General features: G+C 48.3%; 1 protein-coding gene across 1 annotated transcript in view; it reads left to right on the top strand.

Moving 5' to 3' along the window:
* Positions 1-25,125, top strand: part of LOC131481628 (uncharacterized) — a 46,987-nt gene extending 21,862 nt beyond the window's left edge. Inside the window, exon 3 of the mRNA XM_058671089.1 lies at positions 24,831-25,125. Within this exon, the coding sequence (XP_058527072.1) occupies positions 24,831-24,839 (9 nt within the window). The 3' untranslated portion in view covers positions 24,840-25,125. The remainder of the gene's footprint in view (positions 1-24,830) is intronic.
* Positions 25,126-26,096: the final 971 nt, after the last annotated feature.

Consider the following 26,096-nt stretch of genomic DNA (forward strand, 5'->3'; position numbering starts at 1 on the left):
GTGGCAGCCCCCTGTGTGGGTGACCCTTACTTTTTATCTTAATTCAAGAGTGTGTGTTTTTGTGCAAAGTATAAAAAATAAAAGCCCCGCCGTTCCTGTTTAGTATCTCTGCCATCCTTCCAGTCAGCTCCCTGCATGTTAAGTGCTCATGTGTGCCTGAGTGTGGTGGCTGCAGCGTGGAGCCATGGCCTTGACCTTGTGTCTCCGAGCCTCTCCACGCTGCAAGAGAGAGCAGGAGCGGCTATAACGACAGCAGTAAACCTTGCCTGTGACTGCTGTATGTGGGGGGGGGAAGGGAGGAGATGTAGACGCTCAGTAGCAGGTCTAACCTAGTGGGAAAGCGGCTTGCCTCCCAATCTGGAGTGTTCGACGCCACTCCCAGCCCTGGCTCCTGACTCCAGCTTCCCACCAGTGCACACACTGGAAGGCGGCAGTGATGGCTTCCTGTTATACATCTGGGGGACTTGGATTGTGTTTTAGGCTTCTGGTTTTGGCATAGCCCAGCCCCAGTCGATGTGGGTATTTGGTGAGTGAACTAGCAGATGGTAGCTCTATGTGCTGGTCTCTGTTTCTCTGACTTGAAAATAAATAATGACATAAAAATTAAAGCTAATATCACCGCAGTAAAGACGACACTGCCAGCATCCAGATTACTGGGTTGAGGGAGATTGAATGACAGCTGAGGCAGGGCCCTCCTCCTCCCCTTTCTGGGACTCTTTACTGTTGCAGATGATGACCACTAGGGGGCGCAGTTTCATCGCTTGAAGGCCAAGGTCCTATTTCCCCAATTCCCTACCTGTGCATCTTCTTTGTGTTTGGAATTTATTTTGCTTTTATTGGAAGGGCAGATTCACAGAGAGAGGGAGAGACACAGAGAAAGATCTTCCATCTGCTGGTTAACTCTTCAAATGCTCACAACAGCCAGAGGTGAGCTGATCCAAAGCCAAAGGCCAGAAGCTTCTTCTAGGTTTCGCACATGGGTGTAGGGTCCCAAGGCTTTGGGTCATCCTCTACTGCTTTCTTAGGCCACAAGCAGAGAGCTGGATGGGAAGCAGGACTGCTGGGACATGAACCAGCAGCCATATGGGATACTGGTGTGTGCAAGGCGAGGACTTTAGCCTCTAGACCACAAGCTTTGTTGGGCCACAAACAGGGAGATGGATGGGAAGCGGAGCAGTCGGGACATGAACCAGCACCGATAAGGGATACTGAAGGTGGAAGATTAGCTAGTTGAGCCATTTTGCCAGCTCCCTTTGGTGTGTTTTCCCATCCACAGATGATGCCAATATACACCTGAGTGTTAGGGAAGCTTTCAGATGGAGGAAAGTCAAGACTGCAGGTTCCCACCCTCCTGTGGGTCTCTGTCCCCTGCCTGCTTGTCCCCTCTCCCTCACCAGCACCGGCTCCCCTCTCCTGGGGCAGCCGAGCTTACCCAGTCACTTGCATGTTATTTTTTATTTCAAAGTGTTGTCCAAGCCTGCTGCAGGGGACTGTGTTGTAAAGGCCCCCTTCGAGTTGACTCAGGTGACTGGCAGGGCGCCAGGGACAATCCCTCTGGTTCTCTTCGTCCAAGTACCCACTCCTGTGTGGGTAACTTGATGACATCACCTTGAATGTAAGACCACATGAGCTTCAAGTTGAAGACAAGTTGTTTTCCAGAGTGTCCATCGAGGTGATGGGATGTGCGTCAGACGTGGAGGCTACTATGGGTAGCACCTGCCACCAGGCCCTGCTTGGTTTTTCTACTTAGAAAGTGCACTACTGGGCCCGGCGGCGTGGCCTAGTGACTTAAGTCCTCACCTTGAATGCCCCGGGATCCCATATGAACACCGGTTCTAATCCCGGCAGTTCCACTTCCCATCCAGCTCCCTGCTTGTGGCTTGGGAAAGCAGTCGAGGACGGCCCAGTGCATTGGGACCCTGCACCCGCGTGGGAGACCCGGAAGAGGTTCCTGGCTCCTGGCTCCGGATCGGCGCAGCACCGGCCGTTGCGCTCACTTGGGGAGTGAATCGTCGGACGGAAGATCTTTCTCTCTGTCTCTTCTCCTCTCTGTATATCTGACTTTGTAATAAAATAAATAAATCTTTAAAAAAAAAAAAAAAGAAAGTTTACTACTCCTGCTGCTGTATGAATCAGAATCATGTGGGAGATCATGTTGGAAGTGAAAATTCCACTGCCTCACACCCATCAGGGATGCCTTTTTAAGTAAAAATAGAATAACAAGAGTTGGGGAGGCTTTGAAGAAGTTGGAATTCTGTTTTATCACATCAATTAATTAATTAATATTTTATTAGAAAGGCAGAGACAGATCTGGAAAGACACACAAAGACATCTTCTACCTGCAGGTTTACTCCCCAATCCCTGTAACAGCCAGGGCCAGGACAGGTCAACACCATGTAGGTGCCAGAAACCCAGCCCAAGTCTCCTACTTGGGTGTTTGGGGTGCAAGTCACTGAGCCATCAGCTGCTGCCTCCCAGGACCTGCATTAATAGGTAGCTGGACTGGAAGTGGGGCCAGGACTCAGACCAGATACTTCATCTGATACGGGATTCAGGATGCAAGCAGCCTCTTAACCACTGGCCATTTTGTGCACTTCTGGTTGCAGTGTGACATGGTGCCACCACTGAGGAAAATACAGTAGCTCCTCCAAACACTGAACACGAAAGTACAGTATGGTCTAGCAGTTGTACTGCTAGATGCTGTGGGCGTTTGGAGAGGGAACCAGCAGATGGAGCTGTATTTGTGTACCCCAAAGAACCACAAGCAGGATTCGCACAGAGATTGACACATGTGTGTTCCTAACAGGAGTATCCACAATAGCCAGAAGGTGGAAGCAATCCCAAATCCACCAACAGCTGAATGGATAAACAAAATGTGTATGTGCCTACAGTGGCCTGTTAACCTTCAAGGTGGATATATACTTTGATTTGAAACACCCTGCTATGTGAAATAAGCTAGACACAAAAACAAATGTACAATTCCACTTTTTGCAAGTTCCTAGAGAGGAAAGGTGGGCTAGTGGTTACTGCAGGCTGGAGAAGGCCCTGATGAATGCTAGCCAATGGGGAGAATTTTAGTTTGGCCGCTGTGTGGGGACACACTGACCTGCTATACTTAACGCCACTGCCTCATTCATGTGAAAAAATCACTGAAATGATAAATTTCTGTGTTATATTCTCTACTGCAAAAAAGAAAAAGGTTAATAGATTCTTGGATCCTGCAATACTGACTGCAATTTGGGATAAAAACCCAGAATATTTTAAAAGATTTATTTTACTTATTTGGAATGCAGAGTTAGAAAAAAGAAATCTTCCATGTATTGGTTTACTCCTCAAAGGACGACAATAAACGGGGTGGGGCCAGGCTGAAGCCAGGAGCTCCACCCAGTATCCCACGACGGTGCAGGGGTTTTCAAGCACTTGGTTTTTCTTCTGCTTTCCTAGGCACATTAATAGGGAGCTAAGTTGGAACTGGAGGAGCTGAGACTTGAACTAGTACCCCTATGGGAAGCTGGCATCATAGGTGGCAGCTCTACCCACTATACCACAGTGCCAGCCTCTAGTCTGAGGATCTTTCTAAGTCCTTGGGGGTGTCATAGACTGTGGTTCATGGCTGTTCATGCCTGCTAAGGACACTGTGAGGACCACATGCCACCAGGAGCTTCAGCCTACACATGGCCCTTTCCAGTGTGTGGCAAGGCTCTGTACCGCCCTGGGCCCCAGGGTATAAAATGAGACCGATGAGGTTCTTCCTGGTAGAGTCCTTGTACAAACCAGAGCACTGACAATTGTTATGTTCACTGTAACTGGTGATTTGTTTGATGAGAGGTTTATCCGCTGGTTGGCTTCCTTGAGATCTGATGCCCTAAGGATATATCCAGTAATCCAGTCAGGAATTATCCTAGCGGTGTGAGTCCTACAGTGTGAGTCTGCTCTTCAAAATGACTGCTTGTGAATATTCCTGATGGCTGGTAAATGGGTCGCTTCACACAACAAACGTCGTGACGCAAGCTTGGAAGTTAACGACAGCTCTGCTCCTGTGCAGGGTGGAGCGGTGAGGTTCTTGTTGCGCTAGCAGCAGTGACTGTCCCTATAGTTGAGCAGGGGTTGTGATGCATCCTGGAAGGTTCTAATAGGCTCTCATTCCAAGTCATTCAGAAGCACTTAGATTTTTTTTTAAAGCTTTATTCTTATTAGAGAGTCAGATAATCAGAGAGGAGGAGAGACAGAGAGGAAGATTCTCTGTCTGCCGATCCACTCCCCAGGCGGCTGCAATGCCCAGAGCTGAGCCAATCTGAAGCCAGGAGTCTGGAGCCTCCTCTGGGCCTCCCATGTGGGTACAAGGTCCCAAGGCTTTGGCCTGTCCTCCACTGCTTTCCAAGGCCACAAGCAGGGAGCTGGATGAGAAGTAGGGCCACCGGGGTTAGAGCCCTCACCTATATGGGATCCCGGAGCATTCAAGGCAAAGACTTTGGCTGCTAGGCTACCACACTGGGCCCAGAAGTAGTTAGATTTTTAAAAACTATTTTTCATTTATTCAATATTATGTGGAGAATGTGTGCTCCCATCTTCCTGTGTACTCTACAGATGTCCGCAGCAACCAGAGGAAGCAAAGTCGTGAGCTGGGAGTGGGATTCGACTCCCCCTTGAATGGGATAGGAGCCAGATTACTTGTGCCAGGGTTTTTTTAGCATGGGAACTGAACCCTCGGCATATAGATCTGTTTGAGCTAAGCAAAGCCAGGAACCCAGAACTCAGTCCTGATCTCCTGCAGGGATGCCAGGGATCTAAGTAACTGGAGTCATCACCAGCCACCTCCAGGATGTGCATTAGCAGGGAGCTGCAACTGGAAGCAGAGTTGGTACTCGAACCCAGCTCTTGGCTGTGGGGTACAGGCATCCCAATGGGGTCTTCACTGTCGTACTCAATGCCCACCCCTGAGGCTTTTTCTTGTAAAAGAAAAATCTCCTGGAAGAACTCGCCCTGTGCTAACAGAGGGAGTTGTGGGAGAGAGTGAAGGAAGACGTACATTTGCACCCTGTTTCTGCATGGGCTGCGTGTTTACAGTGTGAAGGCCCGTGTGTCTCACGTTTGTAACGTAGATCTGTTAGTGCTGGAGGCACTCGGAGAGACTCCTCCTTTTTGGAACAATGCCAGTGGTCAAACCACAAATACTCACTCGAAACAATATCCTCACATGCTAATACGTAGGCTGATGCCTTAGTAATTAGCAGTTAACAAAGCAGACTCACACCCATTTCTCACTTAATTTACGGCTTGGTTTTGTGGAAAAACAGGTGGTGGTTTACAGCTGAGAAAGCCAACATGTAAGAAGTGCGCGTCACCATTGTCTAGGCTGCATCTTCTCGTGTTTTTGTCTTTTACCGCCTGATCCCTTAAGCATGGACTTTGGTTCTCTTTGCTGTTCTCCAGTGCTGTCATAAAATAGGCTTGTAACACATCCATCTTCAGAGAAGCATCCTTAGCGACAGCTGCCCAGGTGCACAGCTCCAGGACATCAGATGGGCCAACCCGTGCAACTCGGGCAAGATAGGAGTTGGTGCTGCTGTTTGCCACTCAGGGATATCACTTTTAAAAATTTCCAAAAGCCACATAACTTGTGCATATATGTTTCAGTGGAACCATGACTGTGTTTAGTCTGGCGGGCAGAAACCGTACACGAGTTTTACTACACAGTGCTTCCTTTTACGGTGAGTTGACCTGTCGGATCGTTTTGAAGAATTATGCATGACTATTGCGGCCCAGGGAGAACATGTCCTATCATTGTGGGGTATATGTGTGGCTTGTGGTGATGCCTGGGTGGTTTGCGATGCAATTGCCAAGACACACCTGGAGCATGAAACCAGGAGCAGAGCTCTTCGCAAGTGCATGGGTTTCATGACCATGATGCTGGCCCTGTGTCTGCCTTACTTTTTTTTTTTTTTTAAAGATTTATTTATTTTTGGGCCTGGCGGCGTGGCCTAGCGGCTAAAGTCCTCGCCTTGAAAGCCCCGGGATCCCATATGGGCGCCGGTTCTAATTCCGGCAGCTCCACTTCCCATCCAGCTCCCTGCTTGTGGCCTGGGAAAGCAGTTGAGGACAGCCCAAAGCTTTGAGACCCTGCACCCGTGTGGGAGACCCGGAAGAGGTTCCTGGTCCTGGCTCCGGATTGGCGCATACCGGCCCGTTGCAGCTCACTTGGGGAGTGAAACATCAGATGGAAGATCTTCCTCTCTGTCTCTCCTCCTCTCTGTATATCTGGCTTTCCAATAATAATAAAAATCTTTAAAAAAAAAAAGATTTATTTATTTTTATTGCAAAGAAAATTCCAGAGAGGAGCAAAGACAGAGAGAAAGATCTTCTATCTGCTAGTTCACTCCCCAAGTAGTCATAATGGCCGGAGCTGAGCCAATCCAAAGCCAGGAAGCAGAAACTTCTTCTGGGTCACTCATGGGGTGCAGGTCCCAAGGCTTTTGGGTCATCCTTTACTACTTTCCTAGGCCACAAACTGGGAGCTGGAAGGGAAGCGAAGCAGCTGGGACTAGAACCAGCACCCTTATGGGATGCTGGAGCTTGGAAGGTGAGGATTTAGCCGCTGAGCCATCATGTCGGGCCCCTGCCTAATGTTTTAAAGTTTCTGTTATTGGTTGACTGATTGATTGGTGCTTAGCATTAACACATTTCACAGTTTTAAAAGATAACAAAAATAGTCTTTAGCTGCCTTCATTGTAGGAACCACTGTCACCAGTTTCTTATCTTTCTGAAGATTTTCATCCATTGACAAAAGTATACACACATGATATATTATCTGTGTTACTTCAGGACACATACATACAGATAGTAACATAGTTTATACATTGCTTTGTATTTTAGTTTTTTCAACGTATCTTGGAGATCACCCCTTATCCATACAGATAACATCTCCTTGTTCTTTCCCATGGCTGGGCCATCTTGCACTGAGTGGGCATGACACACTGTATCATTCCACTTTAATGGATGTAAAGTTTGTTTCCAAGGACAACAATGCACCAACAGGTGGACATTCGATGCAGCAGTGAGATGCTGCGTGGAACACTCCATCCGGTATCACAGCACCTGACTCAGGGCCCAGCTGCTGCATACCTGGGGAGGCAGCAGTGATGGTCCAGGTCCTGGGTCCCTGTCATCCCAGCCTGAGACCCAGTGTACTTGTGCTGGCCTGGCCTGGCCTGGCTCCTGCTACGGTGAGCATTTGGACAGTGAATCTCTTTGTCTCAGTCTTTCTGCCTTTCAAATAAATTTACAAAATTTAAAAATTAGCCAACATAGCCACATCATTGTCCTGCGTGTGTGTTTCTGCGGCATTGTCAAAACAAGGATAATGGTTTGCCATAAATTGTGATGGATGTGTGGCCAGTTGCCTTCTGAGGAGACTGAGTCTGTTTGCACCCTGGCCGACACAGAATTGTCAGACTTCCCATCTCTGCCGTTCCGGCGGGTGAGACACAGTGATTCACTGGAGCCCTGCTTGTCATTTCTCGTTATCAGCGAAAATGGACATCTTTTCAGATGGTTCAGCATCAGTCTTCTGAATGTTCACATCCTCATGATTTCCCTGTTGCCTTTTGCTTATGACTTGCCTAAAAGCTTTTTCCATTAAGGAAATTTATTTTTGGTTTTTGAGCAGTGAAAATGTTTTCTTTAGTTTATCTTTTTAACTTTGTTTTGTCATCCTGAGTATTTGTTAATATAATGAATGTGCCACTTTTTCTTTTATGTCTTCTGTCTTTGGCATCATGTTCTGGTTTCTCCATTCCCATACTTCCTCTGACAGTTGTATGCTTGTGTTGTCACACACAGACCCAGATCCATGAGGAATTCTTCTAGTATAAAACACAAACCAGGAATCCCGGCTTTGTTTTCAAATGGGACTATTTGACCCACCACTTTCCACCCTGTAGAGTGCACCTTTGCAGGGAGCTGCATCAGCAGGCAGTCTGACGTGGAATGTGGTGTTACCCACTAGTTGGTATGTTACCGGGGCAAGAGTAATTAAGCAAGACATGTCAAATTAAAAAAGCAAAACAAACATAACTTTGTTTTTCTAAGGCTCTTTGCAGTTTGGATAGTGGTCACAGGCATGACCTGCCCCACCTTGTTGAGGATAGTCGTCCTGGGACACCCAGCCCTGCATGCAATTACCTTTATGATGTTTGCTTAAAAACATGGATTTGGGAACCAGACCTGGATTCCCATCCCATTTGGTACTTCCTGAGCTGTGACCTTGGGTGAGTTACTTGCCTTATCTGATCCTCAGTTTCCTCATTCATAAAACAGAAATAAATATAGACCTTCTCTCATTGAGTTGGCGAGGATGTGAATGAATGTGACGTGCACGGTGAGGCACCATTGTTGTCATGATTTACCACTACAAGGACCAGCCCCTCCCTGTTTGCTAGGTCTGTCCTCTATTGTCCCTAAACATCCCAAGAAAGTTCCTCAAGCTTGAGCAAACCCAGGCATCTGGGCGACCTCAACCTTACTGTCAGGGCTAGTGATGAAAAATCTGTTCTGCTTCTATCAAAGTCGCTTTAATCAATTCCTGCCTTGATTAATTCAGCTTTAACAGAAATTGTAAAATGCGGGTCGTTTTCACCAACATGGCACCCATGTTCTTGTGAAATTCCAATTGAGTGCCCCTCCCCAGAGTTGCTAGGCATTCTCTGGCCATCAGAAGCTTAATCGCGGATTTCCTCTGCTTTCCACCTGAGCCAAGATCAAAGCTCCCATCCCCACAAAGGGGGGATGGCGCTGGGGGAGCAACAGTGGGGGGGCAAGGACCAGAATCAGGCTAGGCCGAAACACCAGCCAGGGAGAGTTCAGATCCCCACAAAGGAGTCTCATCAGGATTTACTTGGCTAGAATGCAAGGGAGCAATGTTTTCCTGCTCCGCTCATTCTCCTAGCAGTAGGCAGGAATTGCGCCAGGTCACTGGGATAAGAATGAGCTGCTCAAATCCAGCTCACCAAGTTGTGCCTGCTTGCCCAGAAGTGTAGCAGAGTATGACTCTACAAGGACTAGAGTGCCAAGCCCTGGCTGCTTGGAGGGACATAGAGGGGATGATTTCAGTTGGAGAAAGAAGGAACCTTGGGCTTAATTAGACTTTTTTTAGTGGTGCGGCAGAGGGCAGCCTGGGCTGTAAGTCAAAAGACCAAGTTCTCATCCCGTTCCATCCACGGAATAAGTGTAACCCCAGGCCAGCCACCTCTTCCAATGCCTCGCCATCCAGTCCCAAGAACCGTGTGTCACTCACAGACACAGGTGAGTGTACTCCCAGGCAGCTGTTTCTAAGCATCCATTTTTTCGTCTGTGAATCGGAGAAGTCGCATCGATGAGTCTCTCCCTTCCAGTGAGCATACCCTTCCTAAAGTTCAAGTCCAGTGGCTGACTGGGAGAAGTGGGACTGTACATACAGGCTCACCTACAAGGACAGGAGGAGAGAATGCTGGTGCCCGTGTTCCACAGGCTCCTTCCCTAGGAGTCAAGTAGAGATGAGGAACCAGCAAATGAGGAAGACAGTAGGCTAAACCCTTGCTGCTTCTGCTTTGCCTGCAGCCCTCCCACCTGCTTCTGGTGACAGGCCATAATTTTGCTTGGCAAAAGCAAATCCTGATTGGATGACATGTGGCCCGTTGAGGTGTTGATGATACTCTCTCAGCCTTGAATCTGGATGTGGGGCTGGTGACATGAAGATGTTGGCAGAGGAAGCACCTTAAGCCGGGTACTGCTCCGGCTACTTTTGTTCATTAAGCTTTGTGGGGAGGCACCCCAATGTGTTGGTGTGTGTCACTGTGCTGCCATGACAACATGCAGCTGTCTGCCCCACAAAGCCTGCACCTGGTCAGAAAAGGTGTGCTCACCCTTACCCTAAAGGGATCATCCACTACTTCCTACGACTCGGACCCCAGGAGCTAGACTGTTTCCTGTCCTTTTCAAAGCTTGGTTCCTCGAGGTTTCCTTGGATTCTTGAGAGCCAATCCATATTTTCCTGAGATATTCTTTCTTAACTGCTCAGAGTGAGTTGGTTTCTATTTATAAATCAGTCAAGTCTAACTTTATAGCATTTAATTGCACATTCCATTGTAATTCCACTGTAAGCAATGGCTAAGTCTCCAGGGTATCTCAAACAACAAAGATGTTCAACTCATGTTTTGAATTGCCAAAGTCATTTAGAGAAATCAATATTGAATAATATTTTATGTCTGGCTGAATGTGACCATATAGTGTAGCCTTGATGGATGAGGACCCACAGTTGTTGGAGCAGCACTGGTGTAGCCAAATCATCACCTGTTGTATGCTAGCTCTCACCATACACAGGAGGTAGTAGTGGTAGTGGTTGTTGTTGTTGTTTTTAATATTTGGCCCACAGGGACCAGTGCAATGGCTCAGGAGGCTAATCCTCCACCTGCAAGTGCCATCATTCCATATGGGCACCTGTTCATGTTCTGGCTGCTCTACTTCCAATCCAGCTGTCTGCTTATGGCCTGGGCAAGCAGCTGAGGATGATCCAAAGCTGGGAGGCTGGGAGGCTGGTAGGAAGCTCCTGGATCCTGGCTTCAGATCAGCTCAGCTCTGGCCTTGCAGCCATCCGGGGAATGAACCAGTGGATGGAAGATCTCTCTCTCTCTCTCCTCCTCTCTGCAAAGCTGCTTTCCTAATAAAAATAAATTTAAAAAAAGTTGGGTCAATGGGAAAGCAACTTGAGGCCTACAGTGACAACGAGTATGATGAGTTACCAAGGGTACCCAGGCTCCTTGGGTATCTAGCCTCCAGGGGTACCCATGACAGAGGGTTCCTTGGAACTGAGAAGGAAGTGGAATAAAGGGTTTTCTGTTTTCGAACTAAGATAGCACCAGGCAATCTCATTACTGTAGGATATGGCAGGATTGGCATTAAATAGGCTTATATGTCATAATTAAAAATCAAAGTATATTTGTCATAAATTTACATTGTTGATTTGGATTTAGCCACAATATTGTAAATTTTGTTTTGTTTTAAATTTGAGTGGCAGAAAGACAGAAAAGGACAGACAGAGTCACTGTCTACTTGGTCACTCCCCAGAGTCCACAAGGACCGGAACTGCACATTCAATCCAGGCTTCTCTTGTGGGTTGCAAGGACCCAGGTAGTTGAACCTAAAGTTGAGAACAAAGCATGCCAACATGGGATGTTGTTATCTTTTATTATTTAAAAGATTTATTTTGTTATTGGAAAAGTAGATTTATGAGAGAAGGAAGGTCATACAGAGAGAGATCTTCCATCCCCAGTTCATTTCCCAAATGGCCAGGAGCTTCTTCTAGATCTCCTACATGGGTGCAGGGGCCCAAGGACTTGACCATCTTCCACAGGCCATAAGCAGGAAACTGGATTGGAAGTGGAGCAGCAGAGACTCGAACCAGTGGCCAAATGGAATGTGGGCACTGTAGGTAGAGGATTAGCCAGATAAGCTGTCTCATTGGCCCCAAGATGTTGACATCTTAGCTGCTAGGTCAAAATGTGTGTTCCCATTTTAAGGATTAAGGCTTTCAGAGTTGTGCAGGAGAACATAAGATTGTCGCATTTCACCAGTGAGGACACATGTCCACTTGGTTATAATGAAAATAGTCCATGGGATCATGGCGTCATGCGATACACACTTGGTTAGGAATCCAGAGCTCTGGGTCCACATCCTGACGCTGGGATACCGAAGTTTTGTAGGAGAACATGACTCCTATAAGTCTAAGTTGCCACACACAATTGCAGTGTGCTTGTATTTATTGGTGGAGAGGAAAGAGCGCAATCTCAGATAATTTTGGAGAGCCTCCTGGGTGCCGGTGGTTTCAGAAACGAAGCCGGTGCCGATGCTTGTGTGAAGGAAGGAGACTGATCCTCGGGATTTGCAGAGTTCTGGAAAATACCTTTGGTGATGAAAAACATCTATTTGGATTAGGCAGCCCCCAGTAAGTAGGCGGATTATCCAACTTCCTTCTTTCAGAACTGACGGGACTTGTTCGACCACTTCAGAGCTGTCAGGAAGGAAGAGGGGTGCCTTGTTAAATCTGGCACAGATGTGAGAGCTGCTGGGGTGTGGGGAACGGCAAGAGCGGCTTCTCTGTGGGTGCACAGAGTGTGGCCCAGGACTCAGGGAGGAGCGCTGAGCAGATAGTGCCAGAGATGTGGGAAGGCTGCGAACTGAAGCAGTTCACGGCCTGAGCGCTGTGGGCAGGGGTGCAGTGGCGAGGCTGTAGTTGAGGACCTCTGTGTCCCACATCAAAGTGCCTGAGTGCTCTTCCTGCCAGCATCCTGCTGGCCTGCACCCTCGGAGGGAGCAGACGGCTCAAGTCCTTGGGTCCTTATCACCCACATAGACTTCAGCCTCACCCAGTCCTGGTTGTTGCAAATACCTGGAGAGTGAATCAGCAGAGAGATCTTGCTTGCCTTAGGTCTCCTCTGTCTCTTGGGCTTTCAAAGAAATGGGAAAGGGCCCGGCGGCGTGGCCTAGCGGCTAAAGTCCTCGCCCTGAATGCACCGGGATCCCATATGGGCGCCGGTTCTAATCCCAGCAGCTCCACTTCCCATCCAGCTCCCTGCCTGTGGCCTGGGAAAGCAGTCAAGGACGGCCCAAAGCCTTGGGTTCCTGCACCCTTGTGGGAGACCTGGATGAGGTTCCAGGTTCCTGGCTTCGGATCGGCGCAGCACCGGCCGTTGCGGCTCACTTGGGGAGTGAATCATCGGATGGAAGATCTTCCTCTCTGTCTCTCCTCCTCTCTATATATCCGCCTTTCCAATAAAAAAATAATAATAAATCAAAGAAATGGGAAAAAAAATTTTTTTAAATATCAGTAAGTCTTATGAGAAACAAAGGGGAAAAGAAATTAATTTTCTCCTTTCATCTTTACAAAGCAAATACAAGTTGAGATTCTCTAAACCACAGCTGTGGTAATGACTGTGAGACTTGTTGGTGATAAAAATCACAACACTGTGTGATAGAGATCCCAGAAAGTTTGACTTTGAAACTATACCATAGTTTCACGTCTGGGTCTTTTTTTTTTTTAATATATGTAAGATTTATTTATTTTTATTGGAAAGGCAGATATACGAGAGGAGGAGAGACATAGAGGAAAATCTTCCGTCCGATGGTTCACTCCCCAAGTGACCGCAACGGCTGGAGCTGAACCAATCCGAAGCTAGGAGCCAGGAGCTCTTCCAGGTCTCCCACGCGGGTGCAGGGTCCCAAGGCTTTGGGCCGTCCTTGACTGCTTTCCCAGGCCACAAGCAGGGAGCCGGATGGGAAGCAGGGCTGCTGGGATTAGAACCGGCGCCCATATGGGATCCCGGAGCGTGCAAGGCGAGGACCTTAACCACTACACTATCACACCAGGCCCACGGCTGGGTCTTGTTACGTAAGGCACAGAACAGTATGTATATTCTTTTTACATTAAAAAATACATTTTTTATTTTGATAAGTGTATGTCAATATGCTTGGTTTCTTTTGTAATTTTCTGCATGTCATTGCATGCCTCTGAACGTATTGAGAAGGGAATATGCACATTTCTGTTTTATTCATTCTGAGAAGGGGTCCCGGGACTCCACCAGTCAAGAGGTCTGTCCCCATGCTTGGCTGTGGAAGCTGTCTGATGGCTTGGACAAGCGCCTTCTCCTCATCCAAGTCATGCAGCCCTCAGCTTAAACCCTGCAGGGAACTCAAGTGGAAACGTAGCTCGACGTGTCTGATGATGCAGTGTGACTCAGGAGCATTTCAATGTGGATACAGCTAAAACACATCTGTTCCAGTTTTCCCATGAAATCAAGAACTGGAAAATAATAAAAATGAGGCTGGCTGTGTTTCCAGAGTGTTCACATCACCTTTTCAATATTCATTTTCCAAAAGCATTTAGGATGTCTTTTTTCATATAGGTATTATAGCTGTATGTTTGAAGTATTACAGAACACAGAGGAGTAAAAAAGGAAAAAAAATCCAATCCTTCTTAACCAGTTTAAAAAACATCCTGCTGCCTTCTACATAGTCCTTTAAAGAATGATTTAGAGGTATGTAGCTACTCTGATGTGAAAAGACAGATGGCATTTGTTAGGTGAGAATAGTTCGTGAAATATTTAAAGCATACATGAGGGTACTTTGTGGAAAATATAATTAAAAGATATATTGGTGTGAAAAATAGTTTAACAAAAAGATACGTTTATTTTGGTTATGAGAAAGTCAATATTACATAGGTAATATGTGCACAGTTTGAAATCTATGTTTTTTTCTATAGTACACATTTTTCATTAACTTCATGAGGATACAACACCTGCTATATACCTAGAAGGCACACATCACCCAGGCACTGGCTTTTACAGTTTGTGATTATGTGTTACTATTGTTCAATACCAGTTTTGTGAAAGGAAAGGAAATCCTTCCAGGAAAAGCACAGTGTTGATGCTAGGATTAGCAGCTTCAGGGTGTCCCAGGTATATCCTGTGGCAGCTACAGAGGTGGCTCCAAGTGTCAGGTGGTAGAGCCTGGAGGGGCTAGCTGGGCACTCCATGGTGCTCTGGGAATCTGGACACCAGCTTTGCAGGCCTGATGGTGCTGCTTGGTTTCTGTACTCAGAGGAGGTTTATCTATGGAGAAATGGCTAAACTCACCAGGGGCAAATGCGTCAGTGATAATTGAGATGTTTTGAGTTAGGGTGGTAACATTCCATGCCTTGCAGATCAGAGGATGTGCTTAGAACTCTCCAAGGAGTGCGTGGTGCATGGGAAGCCCTCAGGAAATGGGAGCTATTGTTGTCCTGAGGCCTCCCGAATGTACCTGTGGGGAGTGCCATGGTGCAGGTGTTGGCTTGGATGTTAAATGCCCTGCAAGTCCCAAGTGCCAAAGGCTTGGTTCCTAGGATCTGTATTAAAGGCGGGAGGGCAAAAGCTTCATCCGGTGCTGATGTTGGAAGTGAATCCACTGAGAAATGAATGGATTGGTCTGGGTGGTGAGGGTGGCATTCCCACGCTCATTAAAGGAGACCCCATAAACATATGCACTCCCTCCTGCCATGAAATGCTGGGCTACACTTGGAGAACTCTGCTGTCACCAGGGGCGGCATTGGGCCTAGCAGGTAAGCCACTGCTTGGAATGTCCCATGTCGAAGTACCCAAGTGTGAGTCCCAGCTCTGCTCCTAATACCAGCTTCTTGCTAATTTATTCTCAAGCGTAGGTGGGTCCCTATCACTCACAGGGAGACTCAGACTGAGTTCCTGGGCGCTGGGGAGTGAACCAGTGGATTGGAACACACACATATTCTCTCTGTGTGTCTTAAGTTAATAAATAAACTAAAACAAGGTGTCATCACCAGAGGCAGAAACTATGTGCCACTCCTGACCTTGACTGTGACCCTCCTAGCCATAAGCTGCCATAACTTCTTTATAAAGTCAGTGGCCTCAGTTCATTGTAGCCATGAAAAGCTGACTCACAGGAGACCACACTGGTCGGTAGTGTGAGCAGCCATGGAGGTCATCCTGTGTGCTACACCCTGCTGTGTGCTCTGAGTGGGTCTTCCCTTTTCATCCTCACAGTCCTTGCCCAACAGGCATTAGCCATAAATTAGAGCTCAGCTTTGAACCCTACTCAGCGGACTTCACCAGTGTTACTTGAACTTAGGAAAAAAAAAAGATTTATTTCATTTGAAAGGCAGAGTTACAGAGAGAAAAGGAGAGACAGAGATCTGCCTTCCATCCACTAATTCACTCCCCACATGGCTGTCATGCCAGGGCAGGCACAGGCTGACCAGTCAGGTCAGGAGTATCTTCTGGATCTCCTACATGGGTGGCAGGGGTCCAGGCACTTGGGACATTCTCCACTGTTCTCCCAGGTGCATTAGCAGAGAGCTAGATCAGAAGTGGAGCAGCTGAGACTTGAACCGGTGTCCACAGGGATGTGGGCTTCACAGGCAGCAGCTTCCGTGCTTTATGGATGACTTGTTGGGCATGAGGTGGAAAGCTGAGTGTGGTCTGAATGGCCGTCCGAGCAGCATCTCACAGCTGTGAATGGCAGCTAGCTCAGCATCCACTGTCCAGCTATGGCTGGGTCATTTGAAAGAAGATATTAGGTGCCTATCTTAATAGGTTGTTGTAAGAATTAAATGCTTTGAAAGTGCTGCCTGCCACTAAGTATTCAAAGCTGATGTTGGTCTTTGCTTTTGTGAGGGTGAGAATAGTGTTATCTGCCTCCAGAACCCTTTCCCAGCTGTAGATCTGAGCCCCTCGGCCCCTAGGTTGTGCCAAAGACCCCATGCCCAGCTGCCTCTGAGTGCCCCATGCAGACACTTGACCCACACTACCGCAGCTCTCAGTATTTTCCTTCTTTCAGGGGAACTTCATACACATATAACCATGTAAATGTCCTCCATTGACAATAGGGGATCTCTTTGAGGTTAACCCCCTGCCACACCCCTCCTGGGTCACCCGCCTGCCCCAGGTCGCCTGCAGTGAATTGTGGGTGTTCAGGTGCTCAAAGGTGGCCCACTCAGTTCTACCAGCTGGATCTAACTCATCTTCATTCTCAACCTGTGACTGCCAGCCCCTGCTCCCTCCACACATCCCAAGGGTTGTAGCCATCCTTTCCCCAGGGAGCTCTAAGTCCCAGCTGACAAGCAAAGGCCTGAACTGAGTGTTGGGGAGGGGTTGCTGTATGGGTAATGAGGGGTCCTGTTTGGCAGTGACCCTCTGAGTCGAGGCCACTACAGGCCTGCAGCAGCAGGGGGCGGTGAGACAGAAGGACCTTGGCTGTGGACAGCTGGTCCTATAGGTTCTATGGGGAGCCTTCTCCCTGGCTGCTTCTGCAGGGAGCCACATTGGACCTGGGACTCCGAGCTCCAGCACAGTCCCCGTGCTGCACACACAGCAATGGCTGAGCTGTGGGCGCACCACAGTTGCTCACGGGGCTTGTTGGGGCTTGAAAGGCTGAAGTTGCTGGCAGTTCTACGCTCAGCTGGGCCTCACAGTGCAGGTGGGCAGGGTGGGGGATGGAGGGCATGAAACCCCATGCCTTGCTCTCCTGGTCATTATTCTAAGACAATGGAGTTCTTGTCATTTTTTATTACTGAAAGAAGTGCTGTGGATAAGAATCTTTCCACGGGAGCCTTCCCTTCCACATCCGACCTCTAGAACAAAGCACACTGTCTGCCCCGCCCACCGCACCCACATCCGCGTCTACCCAGGGAGCACGCCCAGGCCGCTGCTGCCATGTTACCCTCGCCTAAGCCTGTTATTTCCTTCGTGTTTGCTTTTTTTTTTTTTTAAGAGGTATTTTATTTTTATTGGAAAGTCAGATATGCAGAGAAGAAGATCTTCTGACCACTGTTTCACTCCCCAAGCAGCTGCAATGGCCGGAGCTGCAATGATCCGAAGCCAGAAGCCCGAAATCTTTTCCAGGTCTCCCATGCAGATGCAGGGTCCTAAGGCCCTGGGCCGTCCTCGACTGCTTTCCCAGGCTACAAGCAGGGAGCTGGATAGGAAGCAGGGCTGCCGGGATTAGAACTGATGCCCATATGGGATTCCAGCGTGTGCAAGGCGAGGACTTTAGCTGCGAGGCTACCACACTGTTTGCTTTAAATGACCTTTCTTTGTCCTTTCACCAGCTAATTTTGGTAGGTCCTTTGTGTCAGAGAAATCACGGATTTTATTTTTTAATTAAAACTGAAACAGGCGTCCCCACCATCACTACAGTGAGGCCTCGGGCGGTTCCATTGCCTTCTGTCATGAATATCCCTCAGATACTCCTGGGTCCGGGCCACACTGGGCACAGCAGGCAGGGCAGAGCAGGCCTGTGCCCTGGGAGTGATCGGCTTGGATTTCCTTTCCTGTGTGGGCTGGACAGAGGTCCCGGGTTTTTTGGATCCATGAGGAAAACGGGCTGAGGATTTCTATCAGCTGTTCTCCCTGGGCAAGGTCAAGGCCAGGCCAGGGCCTGGGTGGGGAGGGAGTACCTCGAAAGCCGGTGGAAGCTGGCAGAGGCCACCAAGATGGAAAAGAGCTGCCTCCTGGCTGTCAGTTACTGGCTCACCTTCCTGCTGCTCTCAGCAAAGTGGCATGGGTGGCAGACAGGCACACCTGTCTTAGGTGTTGTCCGAGCTGTGATGAGGAGGACATGAGCAGAGGAAACTCCTGCTGTGAAAACTCTTAAGATAGGGTCCTCAAGTTCTCAGTGGATCTGGCGATAACCCAGGAAAGCTTAAAAACAGCAAATCCCACCAGGGCTCTAAGACCCTCCCCACAACGCAAAGACTCTAATTGGTCCATAGAGACCCTGGCCTCTTGCTTTCTCCTTGTGCTTTGGTAGGGCCTCATGTGCAGCAAGGACTGAGAACCCCTGCTGCTGAGCCGGACTGTCCAATAGTCACCACAGACCACGGGTGGCAATTGAAGCTGAAATTAATAAAATGAAAGGGAATGTAAGATTTAGTTCCTAGGCGCATCAGCCATGTTTCAGCTGCTCAGTAACCACATGCAACAAGTGGCTGCCGTGACAGACAGTGGGAGCGTAGAACACTTCCCGTATCACTGAGGGTTCTTAGAGCATGACTCGGGAACTGGGAGTGCCACTGGGAACTTGTTAGAAATGGGGACTCCTTCAATAGTTTTACGGTTTCTGGGTGTAGATTTAGGTCCTTAATCCATTTAGAGCTAATTCTCATATAATGTGACAGGTGTGGGTCTTGCTTCTTAATTCTGCAAGCTGCTATCCAGTTGTTCCAAAAGCATTTGTTGAAGAGACCAGGATTTTTGCCTGGATTGTTTTCAGTTTTCTTGTCAAAAAATAGTTGACTATACTAATTTATAGAAACACCTTCTGGTGTTTCTATTCTGTTCCATTGATCTTCTTCTCTGTTTCTGTACCAGTACCAGACTGTTTTGATAACCACTGCTCTGTAGTATGTCTTGAGGTCTGGAATTGTGATTCTTCCAGCTTGATTTCTATTTTTCAGGATAGATTTAGCTATTTGTGGTCTTTTGTGATTCCAGATGAACTTTTGTATCATCTTTTCTATTTCTGAGATTGTTGTTGGGATTTTGATTGGGATTGCATTGAATCTGTATATTGCTTTTGGTAAAATGCATATTGCTTTTGGTAGTATGTTTTTTATTTCAGTTTTGTTTATTCCAAATAATTTCTTTTCTCTTGTCGAAGTCATCACTGGCTCATGGATTTCACGATGGCATCATTTTTCCCAAGAGACTTTTGTGTTTCCTTTTTGTCACTCATGTGTTGGTTACTCACTGGGGTGTTTTTTCATGGTGCTGTAATTTGTTATTGATGTTGTTGTTGTGGCTGTTCTAACTCATACCAGTTGTTGACCTTGTTTCATGGCGTCTCAATTATGGAAATGTATAGTGATGGAGTACTGGGGTCTATCATATACAGATGTGGGGTATAGTGGAACATGCATTCCTGCTTCCAGACGAAAGATGGATTCCCAATGAAACTGTTGGACATGTGTAGACAATGGGATGCTGGACTGTCTGACACTGTACCAACAATGTCGGGGTACACATAAATAAGAGACTGATAGAATTATGATTCCTTATGAAGGACTACACCATTATAGTAAATGGGGAAAATCTGTCAGGGGGTGGGAGATTCGGGGGTAATCCTAGCCTATATGAAATTGTACGACATAATTCAAAATTCAAAATAAAAATACATAGAAAAAAAGAAATGGGGACTACTAAGAACCACACTTTGGCATAGTGAGCTAAACTACCCCATCCAGTGCCAGCATCCTCTATGGGCACCAGTTCATGTCCTGGCTGGGAAAGCAGCAGCAAAAGATGGCCCAAGTGCTTGAGCCCCTGACCTATCTGGGAGATCTGGAAGAAGTTCCTGGCTCCTGGCTCTGAACTGGCCCAGCTCCAGCTGCTGTGGCCACTGGGGGAGTGAGTCAGCAGATACAAGTGCTCTGTCTCTGCCTTTCCCTCTTCTTATAAATAAATAAATAAATAACTTCCCAAAAAATAAATAACTTTCACCAAAAAAAAAAAAAAAAAAAAAAAAAAGAAAAGAAAAGAAAAAGAGAGGGAAAAGAAATGTAAATTCCTCCACCCAGGCCTGACCTACGAGACTGTCTCTCTAGGCAGTGCAGCCTGAGTGACCAGGAACCAGCCCAGGGAGATGAGCGGGTGATGTATCCTGGATGGAGGTCAGAGCAAGGAAAAGCTCCTTACAACCAGGCTGCTGGGTTAGCCAATTAAAATACAGAATGTCCAGTTATAGCAAAATTTCAACTAAGCATGAATCATTTTCAGAATAAGTATATCCCAAATAATGTATACATAAACTTAGGCTAAAGATGTGTGGTTTACGTGGACATGTCTGAGGCAAGAATGTGAATCTACGTGGCCACCCTAGGTTGTCCTCAGATCTCAGATCTGGGGAGCAGAGCTGGAAGGACATCAGGCAGTTGGGAGAGGGGTGTGGGAAGTGGGCTGCGAGAAAGAGCGGGGCTGAATCTCAGGCCACACAAAGGCAAGTATTACAAAAGAAAATGGTCGCCGAAGGCCAGTACTGTGTGTGGCTGTTCCTTCCCCTCGACGAGGTCATCGGCTTTACCTTCCTGCAACCCTATGTTTTCTGGGAAAGACTTGGAAGATGAACAATTGTCCGGGCTGTTGTGCTGGGGTGGTGCTGGGGGAGACTTGAGGCCACTGGTTGACCTGCCCGAGCATGGCGTGCAGTATATATTGTTTGGTCTGAGCTCTTAAGTGCTCTTTCCCTGTTTGTTTGTTTAATTCCTGGGCTTTTGTATGTGATCCCCAATAAATCTCCCTCCCCTTAAGGACTGTGTTTGACAACTTCATTTCCACCCCAACTGGAGATATTTCCCCTGCTAAGGGTCAAAAGGACTAATTGCCCTAGATGGAGTATTGGAAACACCCTCAGGCTCACACATGACTGAGAAGGATGCAATGGTAGCTGTGTGGAATAGAACACAGCAAGGGCATCTCCGAGCACCAAGCCATGCCTCCCAGCAGTTTCCCATTGGAAAATAGACTGCTGACCCCGTTGAGGAGAAGTGTGGAACCTCATAGCAGGAGAGGCCACGGGGAGACAGACGCCTTGACTTGTCCACAGTGGTGCTGGGAGGAATAGGAGTGCTGGGAGGAATGGGGAAAGCTGAGTCTCCCCAAGTGCCTTAGCGTCACCCTGTGTTGCTACATCTGAAATAGGTGGCAGGATTCCCACTTTGCAAGTGGGGCTCAGAGAGGTTGAGTGACATGTCCAAAGTCACAGAGCCGCTAAGCACAGAAGGAGTCAATCCCAGCCCTTTGGTAACCTAGAGAAATTCTTAAAGGAGAGAGCAGCAGGCTTGATGGCATTGCATCAGAAAGCAAGGGTGCCACCTGCAAGTGTGCTGGGAGCCATTTCAGACACTCAACAAACACAGTGTCTGTCACCTGGCATGCCCCCTACATGCAAAGGGGCCAACACCTTGCTTCACAGAGCAGGAACTGAAACTCAGGAGAGAGATACAGCCACTTGGCTGGTTGGCAGCCATATGGTCGCTTGGATGCCACTCCATTGGGCCAGGGCACCCCATAACTCTAATGGTGTCTTCCCAGCCAGTGAGAGTCTGAGGGGAGAAACCAAGGTGGGGGGAGGCAAAGCCCAGGAAGGCTGAAGGGTGTGATGACTGGAGCTGGGGGCAGAGCGGCTGCCACTTCCCCGTGTATGGGCCCTCTGTTCCCCGTGTGTGATGTCACAGCAACATCAGCCCCTGGTCTAAGCCTGCTTAGTAGACCTGCCGGGTGGTAGCGGGGTCCAGGGGAAGCTGACCTGGTGCTCTGTGCATGTTCGAGTCCTGCCCTTAGAACCACACTGTTCCAGGTTCATGCCCAATAGAACCTCCTTCCCAAGCCCTTCCCACCCTTTTGCCAAACCCACTTGAGTGAGACAGGAAGCAGTGTTCATGCAAGAACTTGTCCCATCTTCTCTTACCTGCCGCCCTCTGCCTCTCTTTCTCCTAGTTTTTATTTCCAAAATACTTGGGAGGTGTTTTCCCCAAACGAGGTTCCCTAGTGGCAGACCAGTGGGGGAATTCCTACCAATGCCCTCTTTTCTACTCTAGCCGCTTTCTTCCCCCACCCCCACTTTCTGCCACCAGGAGCACAGAGCACTCATGCTCTTCTTTGCCCTGGTGTGTACTAGGGTGGCACACATCCGCTGAAACTGAATTGGCAGCCTCATGGAGGAGGCTTCCTGTGTGTAGAAATCTGTTGTGGCTCATGGGACTCCCAAAGCCCAGAAGTCGGGACATTCCTCAGCAGCCTACCTGTCGAGCTGGCGAGGCACTGGATGAGCCGCTTGTCCTCTGGGGGGATGCCGGGAGTCAGCATATCTTTTGCGTTGCCGCTCTGGTTCCTGTGTTGTGAGTGGAGCCTGCTGGCCTAGGCAAGGGTTGGTGCTCACTGTGTGTGAAGTCCTAAGGAGTGAAAGATATAGCCAGAAGAGGCCATTGATATTACCTGCCCGCCAAATGGCCCAGGTGGGGGAATGTGGACGGAGGGCCTAAGGGGACCCCATTTGTTTTTTATGTGTGATGTGTCTGGTTTATGGCTTTGCATTTAAGGGAATGTATAATAACTGTGTAATAGAGACTGTCATGTTCAGATGTGAAGATACAATGCAGTATGCAAGATGGACTCCCCATGAAAATGTTGGCTACATCTTGACAAGAGGATGCTGGTCTCTGCCATTGTCTATACCTGCAATGTCAGGAAACACTTAAATAACAACATGATGGACTTATGACTGCTTATGATGGACTCTACTATTGTAATAATATGGGGGAAATCAGCTGGGAGAAGGGCATTTGGAGAGGGGGTAAGGGAAATCATGGAGCTTATGGAATTGAATCAAAAAATTAAAAATAAAACAGAAGCAGGAAAAAAAATGTTGGCTAGGGACAGGAAGCAGCTTATGACCAAGTGAGGTAGCAGGTACCGTGGGGCACACAGAGGCAGGGTTTGCTTCCTATCAGCTGTCATGCCCCAGGCAGGGTGTTCAGCCCCTTTCCATGCCAGTTTCTGCGTCTGGGTGTCTGGGTTGTGAGGATGGTGCTGGAATGTCAGAGGTGCCACTGATGATGCGTGAGCAGCATGTCCCAGACGGGAGGGAGAGGACAGGCAGAGACATGATAGGCACAAGGCCTTCAGTCCTGTGACTTCAGCCTCTGCCCTTTGAGGCCCCACCCACGTGCTAGAGATTCCCCACGTCTAGGCCACCATCATCACTGCCGGGAAGACACAACAGGCCAGGGCAGCCACCTGCAACAGAGTTTCTCTTGTTTCCCGCAGGTGCTGTGGAGGTTTCCCAGCTTATAACCTTGGGCTACAGTCTTGCATTCATTCATTCAAAAGATCTTGATTGGATGAGGAGCGGGGACTCCAGGACCAGTGCTGTGCCTGGCACGGAATATACCACCAAGCAAAACTGACCCTGCTTGCCTCGGTACCAGCATTTCCTTGAGGCTGCCTGTCGGTTCACTGCCTTGGTAGTGCTCAGCCTTGGCCCTGCTCCAGCGTATGAAAGCCCCTTCTCTGGGCCACGCAGCCAGGCCTTGGCGGCTCAGTCACAGAAGGCTGGGCACCCTGGCAAGATGCTGGTCATTACTGTGGACCAATCCCTCTTGAGCTGCAGTCCTTGTGTAGAATTTAGGCTTGGATTTTTCTTAAAAAAAAAAAAAAAGCTAGAAGACAGAATTTTTGAATGTTTTTATTGTAAAGATAAATGTTAGAGGAGATGGAGTTGTGTGCCCTGATTGGAACGTTGCCCAAGGTATATACGAATCAAATCATCAAAGGTACCCCAGGAGTAGGTATAATCTTAAAATATGTCAGCTAGGTCAGCTAGGGGCCTGGCACAGTAGCCTAGTGGCTAAACTCCTCACCTTGAATGCACCAGGATCCCATATGGGTGCCGGTTCCAATCCCAGCAGCCCCACTCCGCATCCAGCTCCCTGCCTGTGGCCTGGGAAAGTAGTCAAGGATGACCCAAAGCCTTGGGACCCTGCACCCACGTGAGAGACCCAGAAGAGCTCCTGGCTCCTGGCTTTGGATCGGCTTGGCTCCTGCTATTGTGGTCACTTAGAGAGTGAATTATCGGACAGAGGATCTTCCTCTCTGTCTCTCCTCCTCCCTCTGTACATCTAACTTTCCAATAAAAATAAATACTTTTTTAAAAAAATGTCAGCTGAAAATTCCCAAACTAAAAAAATAAAGAAAATGGTCTTGAGAGGTATGGAAGTATATTGAGGCACCATTTCAGAGTGCTGAGGTGTCAGTGAGGGGCACTGGGGTGTCAGGAGCACTGGGGTGTCAGTGAGGGGTACTGGGGTGTCAGTGAGAGGCGCTGGGGTGTCAATGCAGGGTGCTGGGTGTCAGTGAGGGGGGCCTTGGGGTGTCAGAGAGAAGTACTTGGGTGTCAGTGGCACGAATGTGAGACTGTTATGTGCAATTCCTGCTATCCAGTGTCCAGCTCCCCGTCCATAGCCGCTGTACTTTTTGACGCGCTCTCCACCCCACCTGACCTCCGTCATCTGCAGGCCACATCTGTCTGAAAGCCCTTTTAAACCACTTTCCTTTTCTAGTTAAACGTGCTCTCTGTTGCCCATCATCCTGCCTCACCCTTGCCAGCCATGATCCTTGCCCAGCCCCACGCAGTGTGTCCACTTCCTCATGTCTGAGATGCCAGCCTATCACTCAGTTAACTTCAACGTACCTGCCAGTTGGTCTAGTTGGTGATGATTCAGTTCGTTTATCTTACAGGAAAACTGAAATAATTCAAAACACGATGAAGAGTGAATGCCTGTGGGCAATGAGTTCAGTAAACATCTCATTGTGAAAGCTGTTTTTCCTTGGATGTTCTAAAGGAAAGTGAATTGTTTTGTAGAAACATAATTTCTTGACTTTTTTTCTTGAAAACTGTGAGCCGAAATATTGCATGGGTCTCCCAGGTGGTCTCCAAGTGGAGGAGAAAGTTGTCAACATCTTTCTGTTGTTGATGTGGATCCTAGATGTGATGGCTGGTATCCCAACTGCTGTTTTGGTGCATGAGGAGGAGGTTCATACTAGTGGGGAGCAGCAGAGAGCCCGGTCGTAGGGCCCTTGTCAAGCAGGGAGCTGCCATTCCGGCTCGGTGCTGTCTGAAGTTATTTGTTGTAAAATATACATTAATTTTTCTCACATCTAAGCTAATTTTCAACTCTCAAAGTGAAGTTCATCATGACTAAGGTGCTATAATTATTACGATGAATTCTGCTAGGCCCCACCCACAATCCTGTTGTCTCTCAGACACCCTGTCTGTAGGCCACCAGAGACAGCTCGGAAGCTATCGGTAGTGCTAAAAGTGCTACCAGGCCCTGGCCTCCATTGCCAACCTACTCATGCTTGCCTTGTGGGGTGATGTGTCCCTGACTCCCAGTCCCGGATCACGCACAGCTCCCTCTCTGCTCTCCCTCTTGTGTCCCCCACCCCCTCTGCATTCCTCATTCTTGGTCTTCCCCCTCTTTCTCTGGTTCCTGTTTGCTGAATTCCTATACTTACTGGGTGGGACTGAACCACCCGGAAAGCAGAGGATGTGGATTAGCGGAAAGAAGAGGCAGCATTCCAGGTGCGTGAAAACATAAGTAAAAGGGATGGCGATGGAATATGATTTCAGGATGAGAGAGGAAGCGGCTCCAGGCTTGACTGAATTGGGAAGGAGGGTGAGCCTCTGCTGTGGAGAGTCCCAGAGGCCTAGACAGGGAGGTGTGCACTGCAGGAATGCTGTAGGTCTCGGAGCAAGGCAGTGGCCGGACACAAGTGATTTGTGTCTGAGAGAACGCATCTGGTTGAGATGTGCCAAACAGATTGAAGGCAGGAAGGCCCCGGAGACAGGAGAGCAACACAAATCTTGCACTCAGTAATCAGATGGTCAAACTCTGTCAACAGACTTTGAGAGAGGCCGTCTGAAAGAGCAGATTCAAGTATGATGATCTCAGCTAAGCGGCGAAGAAGCCTTAAACAAAGTCTTCCCCAGAACTTTGCGTCCAG

This window comes from Ochotona princeps, chromosome 13, assembly GCF_030435755.1.
Source record: "Ochotona princeps isolate mOchPri1 chromosome 13, mOchPri1.hap1, whole genome shotgun sequence".
Classification (NCBI taxonomy): domain Eukaryota; kingdom Metazoa; phylum Chordata; class Mammalia; order Lagomorpha; family Ochotonidae; genus Ochotona; species Ochotona princeps.